This window comes from Brienomyrus brachyistius, chromosome 1 (genome assembly GCF_023856365.1).
Source record: "Brienomyrus brachyistius isolate T26 chromosome 1, BBRACH_0.4, whole genome shotgun sequence".
NCBI classification, from domain to species: Eukaryota; Metazoa; Chordata; class Actinopteri; order Osteoglossiformes; family Mormyridae; genus Brienomyrus; species Brienomyrus brachyistius.
The window spans coordinates 30,418,617-30,435,664 of NC_064533.1; the positions used below are offsets into that span (position 1 = coordinate 30,418,617).

At 44.0% G+C, this 17,048-nt stretch overlaps 2 protein-coding genes across 8 annotated transcripts in view; one reads left to right on the forward strand and one right to left on the reverse strand.

Annotated features, from left to right (window-relative positions):
• eps8a (epidermal growth factor receptor pathway substrate 8a) overlaps positions 1–4,217 on the forward strand; it is a 44,974-nt gene extending 40,757 nt beyond the window's left edge. For all 5 annotated transcript variants that reach the window (XM_049028102.1, XM_049028109.1, XM_049028115.1 and 2 more), the window contains one exon: positions 2,250–4,217. In XM_049028102.1, coding sequence (XP_048884059.1) covers positions 2,250–2,357 — 108 coding nt within the window. In that variant the 3' untranslated portion in view covers positions 2,358–4,217. The remainder of the gene's footprint in view (positions 1–2,249) is intronic.
• Positions 4,218–4,379: 162 nt separating this feature from the next.
• LOC125751100 (receptor-type tyrosine-protein phosphatase O-like) overlaps positions 4,380–17,048 on the reverse strand; it is a 49,698-nt gene continuing 37,029 nt past the window's right edge. For 2 of the 3 annotated variants that reach the window (XM_049029646.1, XM_049029661.1), the window contains 11 exons: positions 16,196–16,279; positions 15,223–15,258; positions 13,131–13,212; positions 11,017–11,107; positions 10,485–10,561; positions 9,955–10,089; positions 9,156–9,278; positions 8,334–8,488; positions 7,156–7,291; positions 6,528–6,646; positions 4,380–6,276 (listed from right to left, as the gene is read on the reverse strand). In XM_049029646.1, the coding sequence (XP_048885603.1) occupies positions 6,545–6,646; positions 7,156–7,291; positions 8,334–8,488; positions 9,156–9,278; positions 9,955–10,089; positions 10,485–10,561; positions 11,017–11,107; positions 13,131–13,212; positions 15,223–15,258; positions 16,196–16,279 (1,021 nt within the window). In that variant the 3' untranslated portion in view covers positions 4,380–6,276; positions 6,528–6,544. The remainder of the gene's footprint in view (positions 6,277–6,527; positions 6,647–7,155; positions 7,292–8,333; positions 8,489–9,155; positions 9,279–9,954; positions 10,090–10,484; positions 10,562–11,016; positions 11,108–13,130; positions 13,213–15,222; positions 15,259–16,195; positions 16,280–17,048) is intronic. The other variant, XM_049029655.1, reaches the window with a different exon arrangement.

Sequence of the window (17,048 nt, forward strand, 5' to 3'; positions counted from 1 at the left end):
GTTTACCAATGACGTTGCTTGAACCCTGCAAAAAGTAAAACCCTTTAAAAAAAAAAAAAATAAAATAAAAAAAAAAAAATAAAAAAATATATATATATATATATATATATATATATATATTTGAGTCAAATTATGTAACTGGGTGTCGTTTTCTGCTAACATTTGTACAGCACATCCTCTGTCATCTTGGCACAAATACTGAGCTCCAGTGGCCCCCTGGCGTAGTATGGCGTCCGTCGGTTGAATACTTTGGAATTTCGCAGAATACTCTCTCATAGACACTTTGCATTCTACATTTTTCCTACTACATAGCAAACAAGAATGGAATTTTGGTTAACCAATACTGTTTCAAGTGCATTAGCTTTAAATGATTAAGTTAATAAAATTATCAGTCCACTGCCTCTAGTGGTGGGATGTACTAAATACAGTGATCATACACCTAATAACTTGTATGTTATGTTTGGCTGCCTCTGTGGACTGAGAAGCCCTTCTAGATTCTGTACAAGAGCTGTACAGATTATCACCAGAAGTGCCCCATTCCCATAATCCATACCGTCTGTCTGCAGATTTTCGTCTGACTTCCTATGATCTCCTATAATCTTCGTATGATCTGTTGGTGGAAAGCATGCAGGTATTGTGTGTGTACAGGGATGACTGCTCTATTTGGCTGGGTTCAAAGGCATGATGTGGTCTCGGTAGAGTATTCTGCAGACTTTTTTCCTTTCACTGCGGCAATAACTTCTAAATACCCTCCCCCACCAAACCTGTATTCATTTGTGGTATGAAGTTCCAAGCAGTTGCAGTGTTTCATCACTACTCATTATAAGACTTAACCAAAAATAATAATAATACACCATTCCTGCCAAATGTTAAGTAACAGGCAACATTATGCAAATTGTTACCAGAATAAAGTCCCAGCGCAATAGCCATGATCTTTTAGATGACAGCGGATTTGAAGCTTCTCACTAAGAGATGTTCTTCTACATGCAGACATGGCTGATAGTCGTCACATGCGTCTGATTGAATCCAGCCTACAGACTCCGTTGACTGTCCAACCAGTGGTACGCTGCCTGGCCAAAAAGGGTCACTATTTAAATAAGTAAATTTGCTTATTTGTTTCAGTCGGTCTGGTTTAGGCACAGCAACTTTATGCAGCTATAAAATGGAGTCAGATGAGTACTGGGATGCTCTGAATGTCAGGTTATCCCTTCAATGGACTTTTTTCTTCCCCAACGGCACCGGCGAAATTCCACGACAACAATGGCAAGATTCTTCAGGCTTGAATTGTAGCATAGTGGTTCAGGGAGCATGAGGAACCATTTCCACACATCAGTTGACCACCACAGAACCCTGACCTTAACCCCACTGCAAGTGGATCTGTTGGAGAAGAGTTCGTGGAGTGCTTAGACACTCTTGTTATCAATGCAAGATCTTAGTGAAAAATTAACGCAAATCTGGATCAAAGTAAATGTCGAGACATCGCATAAGCTTGTCGAAACAACGCCAAGGTGAATCTCACGCCGTAATCTCTCCTCCATAAAGCTAAAGCTGGTTCAATGAGAAGTATGCAACTTTTTTTTTTTGGCCAGGGAGTGTAGATTGTCATAGTTGTGCTAGTGCTTCACGTCTCCCTTTAACATCCACTGTAGCATGGCCTGAGTATGCAAACCTGATCCTTGCTAGGTTACCTCTTGCTAAGTCCCTCTCCATCTTCAATAAATCACATAGTACAGCAATAGTTAAGTGCAGATGGAAGAGATAGCAGAAAACTGAAGGCCTGTGTTTCTAGTATATGGATTTTTATGTTGGAGGGGATCTGAATGCGCCACTTTTGCTCTGGTATGTTCGAGCTGAGATGATGGATGTCTTCTGGTGTCATGGAGCCTCCTGAGCTGCCCAGGGTGGCATCGGTCTGCTGCCACATTACAGCAGAGTGATGCCACCCTGCCCAGCACTGGGTGACTCACCCATGAGTGTGAGTAAAATGAGACTTAATGGCCTTTTACTAGTCTGATTTTATCAGGTGTGGTTTCACGTACCTTCTACCCCTCAGCCGTGCAGTGTTGCGAGCGGCTCAGACACGTCTCAGCCTTTATCCATCCGGGTCTCCCTGCCCACCTGGTAAACTCGGTGTTTAGGGAACATGTATTAAAGACATCTTTCAATCTCAGTCTCCAGGTCCATCTGGTAGACCCCGTATGAAGGGTACGTTTACTGAAAACCTAATCGCTTGTCTCTCCCTCTGCCAGAAGACGACAAGTTCTGAGCTGCAGGAAATTATGCGAAGGCGGCAGGAGAAGCTGAACGCCGCCTGCGACTCTGGGGTGGAGTCCTTCGATGAGGGCGGAGGTCACTGAGCGTCCGCCATGACTAGCCCCGCCCCTTCCCAAGGCCTTGCTCCACAGGTTTACTGACTGTGGCGGTCAGGTTAGCCTGGAGCCGTAACTCGCCCATGGGTAAACGCTAGTAGAGAAACACTGTGTTGTGCATAGATAAAAATGCAGGAGGTAGTAGTCGTGTCATACTGTATATCTGTACAGGCCCATAGGCATTGAGAAACAGGTGCTGTGTTTCGGTCTGAAACTTTAATGGCTATCGGTAAAGATTCAGGATAGATGCAGCAAGTAATATGAATGTTTATACTAGACTGAACTAGTGGGAGAAAGTTGAATATAGTGAAACGCTACTGGGACATATTTAAAGGATGACTGATTTTGTGATATAATTATTTTTCTTTTGAAAATATATTTATTTCATTGAAATGCCAAAATAGCAAAATGATGATCGAAAAATGACAGAGCTGAACAATAGGATACGTTTTTTTTTTATTATTCAAATTTAAAACAAAAAGCTTTTGCTTAGATGCTATCCTACTGCACTGAGTTTCATAAGCATTTATTTAACTGGTGCCTGTGGCACATTCTTTTATAACAAAATGGAAGTTTCTGGACACATCCAACACTACGCTCTGGATGAGCAGGTAGGAATTTCGATGATGTTGTTAGCATACTTTTATGCAATGTGACAGAATGCACCTTGTTGACATGGCTATTGTGTGCTTGTGGCTTGGTTGCTCGGGTCACCGTCCACATACACAGTGGTGCCCGATTCTCATACCAAGCTTCGAGATACAGGAATTTTAGTGCAAAGAGGTTTTTTTGGTAGAAAGTGTTAGTGTTAGGAAACTGACCATCGTGTTGCAACATGGGCACTTCAGATTAGTAATGTAATTGCTGTACAGGCTTAGCCAAAAATGAGTGCTTAATGTAGGTATACGATTAGTCTTCCTTGGTAATGTTGCCTTTTCAAATGTCCAATGAAAGTAATTGATTCCTGTCTTCTAAAGTGAATGCAACCTAAAACTATGGACATTGACTGCATTAGACTGTAAGGCCCCATGGCATTTCATAACGTGTGACATGTGGGAGCGCTAGTCAGGCTCACAATCCCCCCCCACCCCCCCCCCCCCCCAAGGAGAAAACTGAGTGACAGGTTCTTTATGAGGCGACCCCTGGACAAGCTAGAGCCAGTGGGCTGATTGCTGCTGGTAGAGACTGATTTAATCTGACACGCCCAATGAACTGTTTTTAGTTGCGACCTGGCTGAAGGTGGTCGAACGTGGCCAAACTTCACACTCATGTCACCGTTTAAAAGAGAATCCACGCTTACACAGTATTATAACTTAGCGTGGAGCTGTTGGTAAACAGCCACATCGTTGGCCAAGATCAAGTTCTGGGTGATCAGAATGTGTAGAATCTTTGTAAAATAGACTGCACACAAAGACTAAGTGGACTCATGTTGTGTTAACTGAACATGAAAGCTTACGCATTTTAAATATCCATCACTGAAGATCATTTGTGGCTAAACATTCTGGGCTGCAGTTGCTCTGAGCTTTACTCTGCACAGCTGACTTTTCTTCATAAATCTATGGAGTTGATGGTGTTACGTGCTAGATTTAATCAAGGACCATTCTCTGCTATCACATTTTTATTCTAAATGAATGGAAAGTTCATTTAGAAAACGTCATTTGATGGCTTGTCCTGTTCTTTTTTGTGTGGTTATTGATTTACTGATCCTTCGGGGAAAAATATGGAAATGTGTCAGGGGGAAATTTAATACATTTAGTGTAATTCATAATTGTACGTGTATAGCTTCCATGGTGCCTTTTCCACAATAATTTTATGGAATTCTACAATAAACAGTATTATAAAAAATTACACAGTGTGTTTTGTGTTATATAAACTTCACAGTGATACCAATTCAGAACCTTGACTATTAATATTTTACCTAGCTGCATCCATTTTCTATTGGTCATAATGGTTAGAATGGTGTCCTCTTTTCGAGAAAGACTCAAGAAGGACGCTGAGCGCCACAGCTCATAAGAACAGATATCGAAAGGCTTTATTCAACACACACACTGAACTCATTGACAGTTATCACCCAGCTATTCTAGTAATACAGGATCCTCCCTCTAGCGACATGACAGAAAGATACACAGCAATGGCACCAGTGACAGACTGTACCGGCCACACACTTAGGAACTGGACGAGCAGCTGCCTTTTGCTGTTCACTCGGTTAAATTGGGGAGAAACGGTGTTCAGCACTGTCCCCAGACTCCACAACACATTGAACACACACCACACACACCACACAGGAAGAGCTGCAGCCCGTTGGAACATGCAGGAAGGTTCTCCGGTGGCTTAACTTGTTGCCTACTCTACATTAGCCGTGGTTTTCACACACTCCCAGATTCGCATTGGTCCCGTACCATTTTGGCCGACGAGCTTCTCTTCTCGTCCAAGATTGACTGAGGGATATTATTTCTCTGCAGTGAGAGTCTACTGGCCATTCCTCTGTATCAAAGGCTCCGCTTTCAGGTCCTCATCCGAGGCGATCGATGCTAAGTGCTTCACGTGATAATCATAACCTACGTATCCCGGGTGATGATGCTTAGGACGATCTGAATGAAGATGCAGCTTCTTTACAGGAAGAGCCATCTTGAAGGGAAGCAAGACAACGTGTCCCAGGTAAAAATAATCAGTGTGAAGGAAGCGTGTGTATGAGACCCTGCTTTGACAACAGGGCCGGAAACCTGGGAGCAAGGAGTGAGCTAGGGATGATGTAACCGGAAATTTGTAATAAAACTCTAAGCCAATATGTTACGCTGAAGATCTCTCTGCAAACCAAGTCATTTTTCTATAATAAAATGCTATGTTACTGCTGCAAAATTTTTGGGAAAAGCTTAGATTATGCCCATATGCAAGTGATTACAGTGTCCTGACTGCACAAGTTTGAAGATGAGCTGTTATCCAACTGGAGATACGTAACCTCACATGACGGGAAGCATCCTGAAAGCCTCCCATTCCGCCACACTCCCCCCTGGGGGCTGTTACTCACATGACCAGGGAGGCGGGTGTCCTGCAGGCTATGGGACAGTAGAGGGACAGTGGTTTCCTGGGTTTGCTCGGGGGGGGCTTTCAGTTCACACAGCTCTTGTGTCACACAGGAAAATATCTCTTTACAGCCTCCCTCCCTTAGCCACAGACTCCTGGGAACCAGGCCCTCTCCTTTCCGGCCACCATAACAGAGCAATGCAGGGGGCTCTCACTGGCACCCTCTGGTGGCCTTTCTTACCTTCATAGAACCTTAAACCACTGGCAGTGTGACTGAATATTGCGGTTTGGTTTCCACTAAAATCTTGCACAGATAGGTTTCAGGTGCTGAAAAGGCTAAATAAATGTTTACACACATAACCAGCCAACTGTGAACCAGATGCCATTATATGTGATGCTTCCTATGGAACTTGCTGTAACACTGCACTGTGGTGATGTGATGCCATTTCCGAAACATGGGATTTAAATTTTTTTTTTGGCAAATTAAAATGAATATTTAGAGGATGCTGCTGACTGACCTTCAGTTCCACTCATGTGCCACTAGAGGGACTCTCTTGATTGGTGTCAAAGGTGTTCCAGTTCTGATGCTTCTTGTTCAACAAGAGTGAAATATCTTTGTGGGGGACAGTTCATTTTGCTGGATAGGCCAGAAGTTTTCTTAAATATATTCTGACTAAGGCGACTTTGAAAAATATCCCAAAAACCAAAAGTTTTCAGTAAATAAATGCTCCTTTAAGGCAAGATTCCTTCCCAGGCGTCCTCCAGTTTTAAACGAAAGCGCTATTTCTCTTTTCTGTGTTCATTTTTGGCATCGATGATTAAACAAATCTCTGGGCAGAGAACGAAAGCCTGAAGCAGGGGAGGGCAGATGAATCACTTCAACCTGTCAGGCAAGACATGAAAAACATAAACAATTATTGTTATTGCTCATACTTTTATTATTTTTTTCCAAGAACTGAATAGCACTTTCTCAGTTCACTGCCTGATTACATCAGTGATTCACTCCCCTGAATGAATTTCTGGGGGAAATAATTTACAAGTTAAGTAATTTATTCAAATCCAGTTCTGGTTCTTTTTTGTGCTTTTCATCGCGCATATTTATCATAACAAATGGCTGCATTCAGAATGGCTCACACTGCAGGACTCCACGATTACGACTTGATGACATTCTCGTAGACGACGTCGCCAGTGACTGTCTGCTGCTTCTTCCTCCACATCAGTTGGACGCACTGATGGATAAACACGTACTGTTCCTGTAGGGAAGGCAGATGTTGTTAGGAGTGGGCCAAACCAGCAGGGGGCAGAGGTGAGCAATGAGCTTTTATCACTATATTGCTAATGATGAACATATTCAGCAGTTATGTTTAATGACAGAATGTGTTTGTTCACTGCATTTGTTTGGCACTGTACATGGAAAAATATGTTTATATTTGCTGTTAACAACAACACTATGTCATAATGATTCTTTCACAGGCCAATAATAGAATTACATTTTTTGGCAGACACCTATCTAAAGCGTCAATTTCATTCATACAGTTTGATATCTTACTGGGATGATTTAGGTTAACTAAGTAGCTGACACAAGGGGAATTAAACTAGAAATCTTCTGGTCGATCCCTGGTCCGTTAATGGCCACTCTTCCTATCCTTTGTGTGAACTGGGCAGTTTCTTTTCATGTTGGCAAAGCCTTGACTGACTCCATTTTTCATACAGTTACCCATTTATAAAACCCTAATAGCAAATATCAGGTATGGGCCCTTACCTCCGTCTGCACCATGCACAGCCTATGCGCTCGCATCTCTGCCACCAGGCCCAGCACGTCAACAAACTCGTGCTCCCGCATGTGCTGCATCAGCCGGTCCAGAGCAATGAAGGTTCCTGTGCGACCCACTCCGGCACTGTGAGGGAAGGTAAGGTTTCATCAGCCTGACTCACACCATCCACATCACATCATCCCGAACTAGAGAGAGACAAGAGATTTGCTGTCACGATAATGCTTATTGTAATCCTACCCTGAGGTTGGCCATGAAATGAGCCAATGCACGGAAGCGTAGTGGCAGGCAAGGGAACTAGTAGGTCAGGGTTTCTTGACCTTTCCAACCACACGGCCTGGCAGTTCACACTGCTCAGCTGGCCTGAGTTTCCGGCAGCGTTTACCGTACGCAGCACTAGTCTGTTGTGCGTCGGACTTCAAACTGCAAAAGGTGCCACCACACCATGACGTTGTTACCTTGTTTATCTGCAATATCACCTTTTTAAAAGATGTTGTGACTCTTCACCGACACTTGAAGCTTCCTTTAAGGGAGCACCTGTCTTATACATGTTCCATGCTCCACTAACTCAACCAACTTTGAGTTTGTTGGGTGTCTGTTCTTAAAAGACTGCAGTATGATTGGTAAAATCTGCATTCCTTTCTGTGATCTGATAGACTAACGCACACTATTAAGCGGTGTTCCTTATTAAGAGTCTGTGGAAGTTTCTCATTAACTAAATTATTCAAATTTATATGCCGAAAAGTCGACATATCGGTTATATAAAAACCATTTATAGTTTATTGTTGCATGATATATTTACTAAAATTAGATTGTAGTTTGTAGCCCATTCAGTTTGTGTTTTTTCATGTTCTTAATTAGATTAAGGGGAATTCTAAGGGAATTTTAAGGAAAAATGGCTTTGCAGTAAAGAAATAATGACTTATAATGAATTATCTTGTGATAATTATCAATATTGATTAATATGGAAAAACAAGTTATTACAGTTAAATATTTTGACATATAGCCCAGCCCAACCTTGATGTATGTTAGTGACTTGTTTGAATGTCCATCCATCCATCCATCCATCCTTTCTGTAACTGCTTATCCTATTCAGGGTCACGGAGGATGGGGCTAGTGTATATACACTAGTGTATAAGAGTGCAGACAGGTGCAAGCGTGACTCTACCTGCAGTGTACGATGATGGGACCCTTCAATTTTACTGCCTGTTGCCTCGCAATGTGCACAAACTGCAAAATGCTCTCGATGGCGTTGATGGTGGGAACACCGTGGTCTGGCCAGGACGTGTAGTTCAAGTGCAGGACGTCCTGAGTCTCATCTGCCTGCAGCACATAGAGAGAGGACTGCTGTGATGCGGGGGTGGGGGGCAATGTCCATCTTGAAGCAAAGATATGAATGCCGAAGTATTCCTGATATGAAACATTTCATTTAATATGATACATTGAACAGCCACTAGGGGGTGTATTTCTCCTGAATGAATTTTACCTAACATACCATGACTGAAATGTGGAAGGTGATGTTACCGACTGCCAGTGGTAAAAGTTAGTGTGAGAAACCGTGGCTTTCGTGCGTCATTATGGAGCGGTGGCATACTGTCCCATTATGCAATTTATCACCATCCCAACAATGAAGAACAAACAGCATCCCTGCCCTGCCCCCCACCCCCTCGCTCTATACAGGCCTGCGTATGATTAGCCAGCCCACGATGAGGCTCCTCATCTCGCAAGACTATCGGCCATTGATTTATGGATGCCTTTCCTGCATCCGATGATCAAGGATCCTGTTGCTGGAATCTGCAATAAGGCTTCAGCGGTGAAATTGATCTCTGATGCGATTAGATAAAGCAGCTTCTGCTCTCTGGCGTCTTTCGCTGAGGCCCATCTCATTACGACACTGAACCGTCCCACGGGTAGCGACATCACCATTTTCAGAAGCACTCCGGATGGTGCCCCGGTTTAACGTTGTTAGCGCTGGGAACGTCTCACTCACGCAGCTCAGTCTAAAGTTCCTGACGGTCCACTCCGGAGACTCCTTCTCCGACAACATCTCCACAGTGATCTCTCCGTATGTGACCGGCACATCGGTGTAGGGCCAGTAGTGGTCACATTTCACCTGTAAACGTATCAAACCAACCTTCATGTTACTGAGTTCAGCCATGACTGACTTTGGTGATTTCAAGATGAATGTGGAGAATTTAAAGGTACATCTGAGCTATGCATTGACAACCATAAAGCAAAAGAATAGTTATTTCAGGGTCTTGATTGTACTGAGAGAAGAATTGTGATTTATATATTTTTGGCATTGAATATTTGTCTGTAATTTAATGTGTTTATGACAAACATTTCTTTACAACCCATGCAACTATAAATTTTGTAATAAAACTTCAATCAATTGCATTGCATCAGCAGTTAGCTTCATCATAAAACGCATTACAATATGAATGCATCAATTATTATTATTAATGCATGACATAACCAGTAAATCCCTTCTTAAGATTCCGATACATAATATCAAATAAAGAAGGCTATCTGATCATTTAACCTTCCTTGATTCGCGGCGGAGGCTATCACCTACAGTACAAAAACATGTTCAGGCATGCCCACTATGCAGCGTCACTGTAAACATGACACAGCAGATGCTGAAATATATGGGTTTTTCTGCCTTTTCCATTTTACTCCACTGTGTGGCTGAACCACACTAAGTGCCTGACACCGTCGTCTGAGAAGTTCACAGTCCCCAAGAGCCAATTAGGGGCCAGCTGGGTTGATTGACAGGCGCCAAGGCCCACCCTCCGCCGCTCGTTGCACTGCGTCAGCATGACGATGATACGACACTTCTGCTGCAGCACCATCTTCCAGAAGTCGTCGCGGGTCTCGGGCAGTGGGCCTTGGGTAGCGATGTACTCCCGGGGGCCCTTGTAGCCCTGCAGACAGAACCACAAGGACTGCAGGGTCAAAGGTCAGCCATCATTTGAAATGAGAATCAACCGAACTCCTTAGCGACAACAAGTCAACAGAAACTACACAAATCCCAGCTATATATTCTCACAACATGCAGTACAACTCGCATGAGACCTGGCTGAAAAGAATGTTGCAGTTTAGAAATTCATTCTATGAATAAAGCTTTTCCCCCAGGTCAGGTATCAAAAGAGAAACGTCATGAAATGTTGTGTTCTTGATGCTCAAAGTATGAAGGAGCGACAAGGATGTGATAGAGCTGCTATCAGGACTGGATCTCTGCATAAAAAGCACTCAAACATAACAGAGCTGATGGATCAGAAACTACGTGACTACAGATTTAAAGAGCGGCAACACTTACGGGAATATAATTAGCATTAATGTAGTCCGATCCTTCCTCGTTTTGCATAGAGAGTAGCTTGACACGGCTGAAGTCATCTGAGTGGGACAGAAGTCTGAATGTCACACATGCCTCATAGTGGCGACAGACTTTGCATCGAGACACTTAATGAGCATAGCAGATGGCTGACCATCATTATAATGGCTTTCAACTCTATAGTGCTGTAGGTGCTCTGGAACTACACACTCTAGACAATGTGCCTATATGACACTTTGGTTGTGGTGTAGTAAAAACAAGGCTGGGTGATCCTCATCTCTTACCCTGGACCCCGCAGAAGTATTTGTAAGACCCACAGTAACTGTAGCTTATATATCTTAAATAATTCAACACTGTGTGGGGGCACATAATGAAAAAGAGTGGGGATTATTGATGAATTCTTATTTGAAATATTTCTCATGTTTGGTGTTTTGTGGGATTTTCTCCTCTTAGCACTCGGATTGGGCCGAGTCTCCCTAAGTGTAACCAAGTGTATTTCTGTGTTTGCGTGACTCACATGGCAGGATGTTGGTGTATCGGTTTTTTGATCGGTTGACAGCAAGGTCAGCAGCTTCATGGGACAGGTCCAAACCCACGCTCTTCAGCTCCTGTATCAGCAAGGAGACGACATGAAAACAAGAACCACCATGAGGGTGGATGATTCCCCCTCAACTACTAATGGCCAAATGAAGCTTCATGAACCATTTGCTGTATTTTTTGACCCCACTAGATGGTGCTCTTGGTTTATTTTGCAGCATGCTTTGAGTCCATTTCTGAAGAAAGACCAGTGTATAGTGGAGTCATAATAATACAGCAAATGGTTCGTGGTGCTTCATTTGGCCATCACTACCCTCAACTGCCAACACTGACCATGTGGAACCCCGAAATTCAGATCCCTGAATTATGGATAATTCAGTCTCAAAAAACACATGCTGAATGACTCTACATTCTTTGATACACTGGACATTGTGTCAGAGAGGAAGATCATGCCCTTTTCTGATGATCTGGTACTCAGTCTATTCACAGCAGGAAAACCTCATCCAGATTCAATCCATGCAAGACTGTTGGACCAGACAACATACCTGGTTTTGTGCTCAATGAATGTGCAGAAGAAATAGCTGGCAGATGTCCCCATCTTTAACATCTCCCTGACCCAGGCTGCTGTTCCTGCAAGCTCAAGGCCGCCACCATCATACCAGCCATCATTAAATGCTTCCAGAAGCGAGTCACAGGCCATATGAAAAACAAACTCCCCAGCTCACTAGACCCCTTCCAATTTGCACATCACCCTATCCAATCGACTGACATGTCCTCAGTCCTTCACCTGGCCCTGTCCCACACGGATGAATGCTGACTACTATACTCAACATTTAACAAATTTGTCCCCAAGTGGCTGATCAGGTAACTGAATCTGTTGGGCTTTAACATCATCCTCTGCAAAAGTTACTCCTGAGTGAAAGACCTCAGACATTCCATTTTAGCAGCATGTCCAGCAGAACCACAATAAGCATTAGCAACCCATAGGGCTGTGTGCTCAGCCCAGTGCTGTTCTCCCTGCTAACTCCCTATTGCACCCTGTAGTTCAAACCACGTCATGGAGTTTGCTGATGACATAATAGTGGTGATTCTCACCAGTAGCAATGATGAGCATGCTGATCTAAGATGGAGTGGCTTGCGGGCTGGTAGACTGGACACGCCTTTCCATCAACAACTCCACCACAGAGACAGTCAGAAATACCAAGCATCACCAATCACTGAACCTAGACACTTCTAGACACCAAGTTTACTGGTATTACCCCTATTATCTGTGGTGACTGAGGAGAGCGAGCCCCCCCCCCACACACACATGCCCGTCCTCACCACATTTCATAGGGGTCCCACAGAGAGTGTCCTAACCAGCTGCATCGCTGTCTGGTTTAGCATCTGATAAGCCTCAGACTGATAGTGAAAACATCACCGGGGTCTCTCTCCTCCATCCTCCCCTCTCTGTACACTTACTCAAACGCTGTATCCGTGGGGCCTCCAGCTTAGTAGAAAACCCCTCCTACCTACCACCCCCCACCATCTGGAAAAAAAGGCGCACAGTATCCACCAGACTGAATGGCAGCTTCTTCCCCCAGGCTGCCGAGCTCCTCCAAACCCTGTGGCCCCCACCTTACGCTCTGACTTAACTAACATGATTCAAACCCCTCCATATACTATACTGGACCCCATGTTTACCTATGTACATGTATATGGATGTATGTCTCTATGTCTCTATGCCATGGGATTTTACACAGGCCCTGGGCTATAGCATCGATTGCCTATACAGTAATCCGTACAGGGGGCACAGCAAGAATGCCTCCTGACAGTATGTAACCTTGCCCCCCCCCCCCGGTCTGTATTGCCAGACATGGGGGAGCCCCAGCAATACATTTATGATGCCCAATGAAGTGCTGCCCCCCCCTCACCGATTCTACTGACTGTGTATAAGGATAAAATGGAGGTAACGCTCACCTCACTTTACTTCCGGTGTTTCTCTTTCTGGATGAAACGTTAGTATTAGCAACAAACCCTAGAACTCTAACGGATTCCTTGCTCTGGTTTAAGTCCCAGTCTAGGAAGTGCCATCCGCAAGGTGCAGACTCCTACCTCGAACTGCAGAGAGAACTTGTAGGCGGAGTCTCTGGTCATGTCACTGATGTAGGTGTCGAAGTCGTCCAGCTGGACTGGGCTGGAGGCGAGGGATAAGGATTTTCATACATATGGTGATGTGGGCGGGGGGGGGGGGGACTTTCATACTGCATTTTATCATGTTTCATTATCTCCCCCAGTTTCCCCCGATAAGGTCACAGCCGCGCCGAAGCGATTACTTTTTACAAGCAAATATATTTTGTCACCACAGTAAATGTAGAGGAAAGGATTTTTACAAGCACATTAAATACCTGTGATTTGTGTGGAGTCCTTCAAGTCTTTGCAAGCCCTGACATTTATTTCGGATGATACATGAAAATTTGTGGCAGATGACAAGCCCATCATAAATTAATGCTTGCATGGGAGTGCATTACAAGATTCCTAATAACGTTTCACTGTAAACAACCTGCGCAATGTTAATTTCCTGCTAGCAAAAGGCCGTTATCCAATTTTCCACTTAAACGATTTGGTGGTACGGTACAACTGATATATTCCAGCTCATTGTCTTGTAATGTATCAGTCAGCAGTCGATTTTTTAATAATGACTAATATCTTGAATACGGTACTGTGTACCAAACAGTGCATATTACATCAGCAGATAACAGCAGCAGACTCTAAGCACAATACAAACGCCATCCTAACTGGCCAAATGCAGTTCAATTTAGGCGTGGCCACTTGTGTTCACTGCGTAAGGCTGTAAGAAAGTGATTTTTACACTTATTTAGTAGACGAGTTTATTCAAAGCAAAGTTTAAATGAGAAAGCTGGGTCAGACAGTGCCTGGAGCAATTGGGGGTTAAGAGCCTTGGTCTGGTGCCTTATGGCGATATAATCACTCAAACAGCCACGGACCTTGAACCCACAACCTTCTGATCACAGGCACAGGCTCCTAAACCACTGAGCCACACACAGGCCTGAAACACTCAGATAACATGTGGTGAGCAGCTTGCTACAATGGAGATGCTGGAAGTCCATCACAAGACCATCACTGCACCACTGAGCTGCAGTGGTAACTCATCCTCCTTATCACTTTCTACTGACATTCTGCTCCGTCAGGTTAACTATAAAACCTTGGTAATAATTATTTGCTAATTCACAATCCACCCCAAGGTAATCTGCAATGTCCTACTGGCTTAGTTCACTATGCTTTTAAACACCAGGACAGATAAGCTGAAGGGAAACCTTGCACAAAGTGCACTTCCGTTTAGAAAACATCTGTCATGGTTATACATTAATAAACAAAGGATTTTACAAATGATTTACAGTAATTTTGGATTTCAGACAGTTCACTTTCTTTGCATTAATTATGGCAGGTGAAGCCTATTGGTTTCATGCATTTTTTGTAATAATCCAACAGAAATAACATAATCGATAAGCACTTATCCAGACCAGCTCCACATTAAGCCTTGAGCATCTCACAGGAAGCAAAGTACACACATTAATAAGTTTCGTGCACTTTGTAGACGTCAGTCTGTCTAAGCTGCATGTTTAGGGAGGTGTAGTTCCTGGAGGAAACCCACACGAAAACGAGGAGAACGTGCAAAGTCTACAAAGAAGCGGGAGGGCAGTCAAACCCACAGGCCTGTGTGTTATATAAACATAGCGGGGTGAGCTGGCACACTCAGAGCTGGGGGGTCATTCCTGCTCACGGCTCTGAAAGCAGCCGGATGTCGAGCATGGAGCCTGAAACTCCACACCTACTCATCCATCTGGCTGCTGTTTGGTGCACTGAATGAGCAGCAGCCAGTCACAGACACATGCATGGTGACGTCCTCTCCACCATCCACTGACACACCATGCGGAGGAGACTGGCTGTGTGATTTCCACCATCTGAGTGGGATGTGAAGCTTCACTGAACCCCAGTGTGCGTGAGTGTCCTTGTGTTTCATGGTGATCATTCACACATATGCAGACTCAAGGTCGTAGATTTATGTACAGATGGTATGGGCCTGTCCCTACCATTTTTCTGGGAGTGTATGGGGGTGGGCCCTAGGGGCTGATTTGACCCCTACCAATGCTGAACGCAAACCTACACTCTTGTGCAGACTTACCATGTCAGTTTCCTCTTCTTTAAGGCAGTCTTGCTCCTAAAATTAAAAATGAAAGATTTTGATGATAAGCGGAACAAAATTAAGGTTAACAACACAGTCAGTACATTTGCATAGAAAGAAGCATTTTGGTCATGTGGTTCTGTTAGCACAGTTATTTGCAAAACTGTAGTATCCTTTATGGTATTAGACATATTCCTACTTAACAATCACTTAGGAATAACACAGTATTATATATAATGGTGGCATGAAGGCATATAATTGCAGGAAACCGAGAGGGGAAAGATTTCAGATGATATTTAGTCCAAAGTTATTCTGTGCTCAAGACGATTGAGAAATCCAGGGATGTCATAAACGGCAATCATACTATGTCTGATCCACATGACTACAGCCAGCCAATCAAAGCACTAGACATGTCAAACCCTAAGCCAATAAGCAAGGGAAGGATGTGACTGAACCACCTACCAGGCCCTTAGCAGCCAGCCACTAAACCTGAGAGCTTCAGGAATGGTCTGAAAGTTGCACTGCAATGCTTCACATACATGCAAGCAGCATTTTGGGATTGAAGCAAAAGCCCTTCCATTGTTTGTGCTGTGCCACTAGCCACTACTTTGTCAGTGAATGTTTGATTGCACCATCAATATTCACTCAGAATCCTATGCGGATGTAAGCAGTTAGAACCTCTGGTGCAGAATGATTTGTTCACAAGTTTTAAGCATAACGTAGATCCTCAGTGAGATAATGTGGGAACAAGAATGTGGTGTCAACTACAGGCTCTTAGTCTCCAAGTCATATATGTGTCCCGTTATGCCTCCTGGAATCTGGGTGTGGCCCTGCCCCCCTCCCGGAGCGAGGCCCCACCCCCCTCCCAGAGCGAGGACCCGCCCCCCCCGCCAGCGTGCAAACAGGGCCGAGCTTCCAGGGGATTGCTGAGGGCACGCTGTAGCCTAGCAGTCGGCCGTCAAGGGCTACTTACCATGGATTAATATAAAAAGCCAAAAGATAATCAGTCCAAAGGCAGGATGGCAGGAGAGTTAGGAAGGCGAAAAGGGTCCTTCGCCTGAGGAGTTCAAAGATGGGGGTAAAGGTAGGGACAAGAGATGGTGCTCGGTTAGTACGGTGGATGGCAGAGAGAGAGAGAGAGAGAGCACCAGAGTCCTCCATTAACGTCTCATTAGCTGTTAATTCATCATGCAGCCTCAGCCTCGTCTCAGCCCGCACACACAGCATCAGAGCAGTGTCGCCGCGGTGATGGAGGCTCCCTGGAGACCGACGGCTGTTCCGTAGCGAGCGTCGCTCAAAGACCAGCCTAATTATGCCTGAGTCGCAGCACCCTCCGCTACTCTGAAAGATTTCATCTACCTCCCGCGTCCGTAACCATCCAGCTGGGCATAAATGGATAAATATCATATATCACTTATCAGTAAATTCACAGATAGTGTTTGTAATGTATTACAGTGATGTTAGATAACAAAGCACATTTACCGTTCACCTGAGCCTGAATGAGGTACGAAGGAAATGCATTAAATCACAACAATGCATTTTCTTAAGATTATTTTATATGCATTTTATATGCAGCTGAATTAGCATGAACTTCACCATGCAGGTCAATTTGGAAACAGCTGAAGTTAATTTCCAGGAAAGGCGGGTCCCTCGCACATTTTGTATTTCTTTCAGCAGTAATATACTTCAGGGGCTTCAAAATAAAGCCAGAGAAATTGAGCATATCAATAAAGTATGTTGTTATACATTAGATTATTTTTGGGCCAAAAAATGCAGCGTTTGGCTTTCCTTCTTTTCATCCCAGAGGACCCAGATATATATAATTA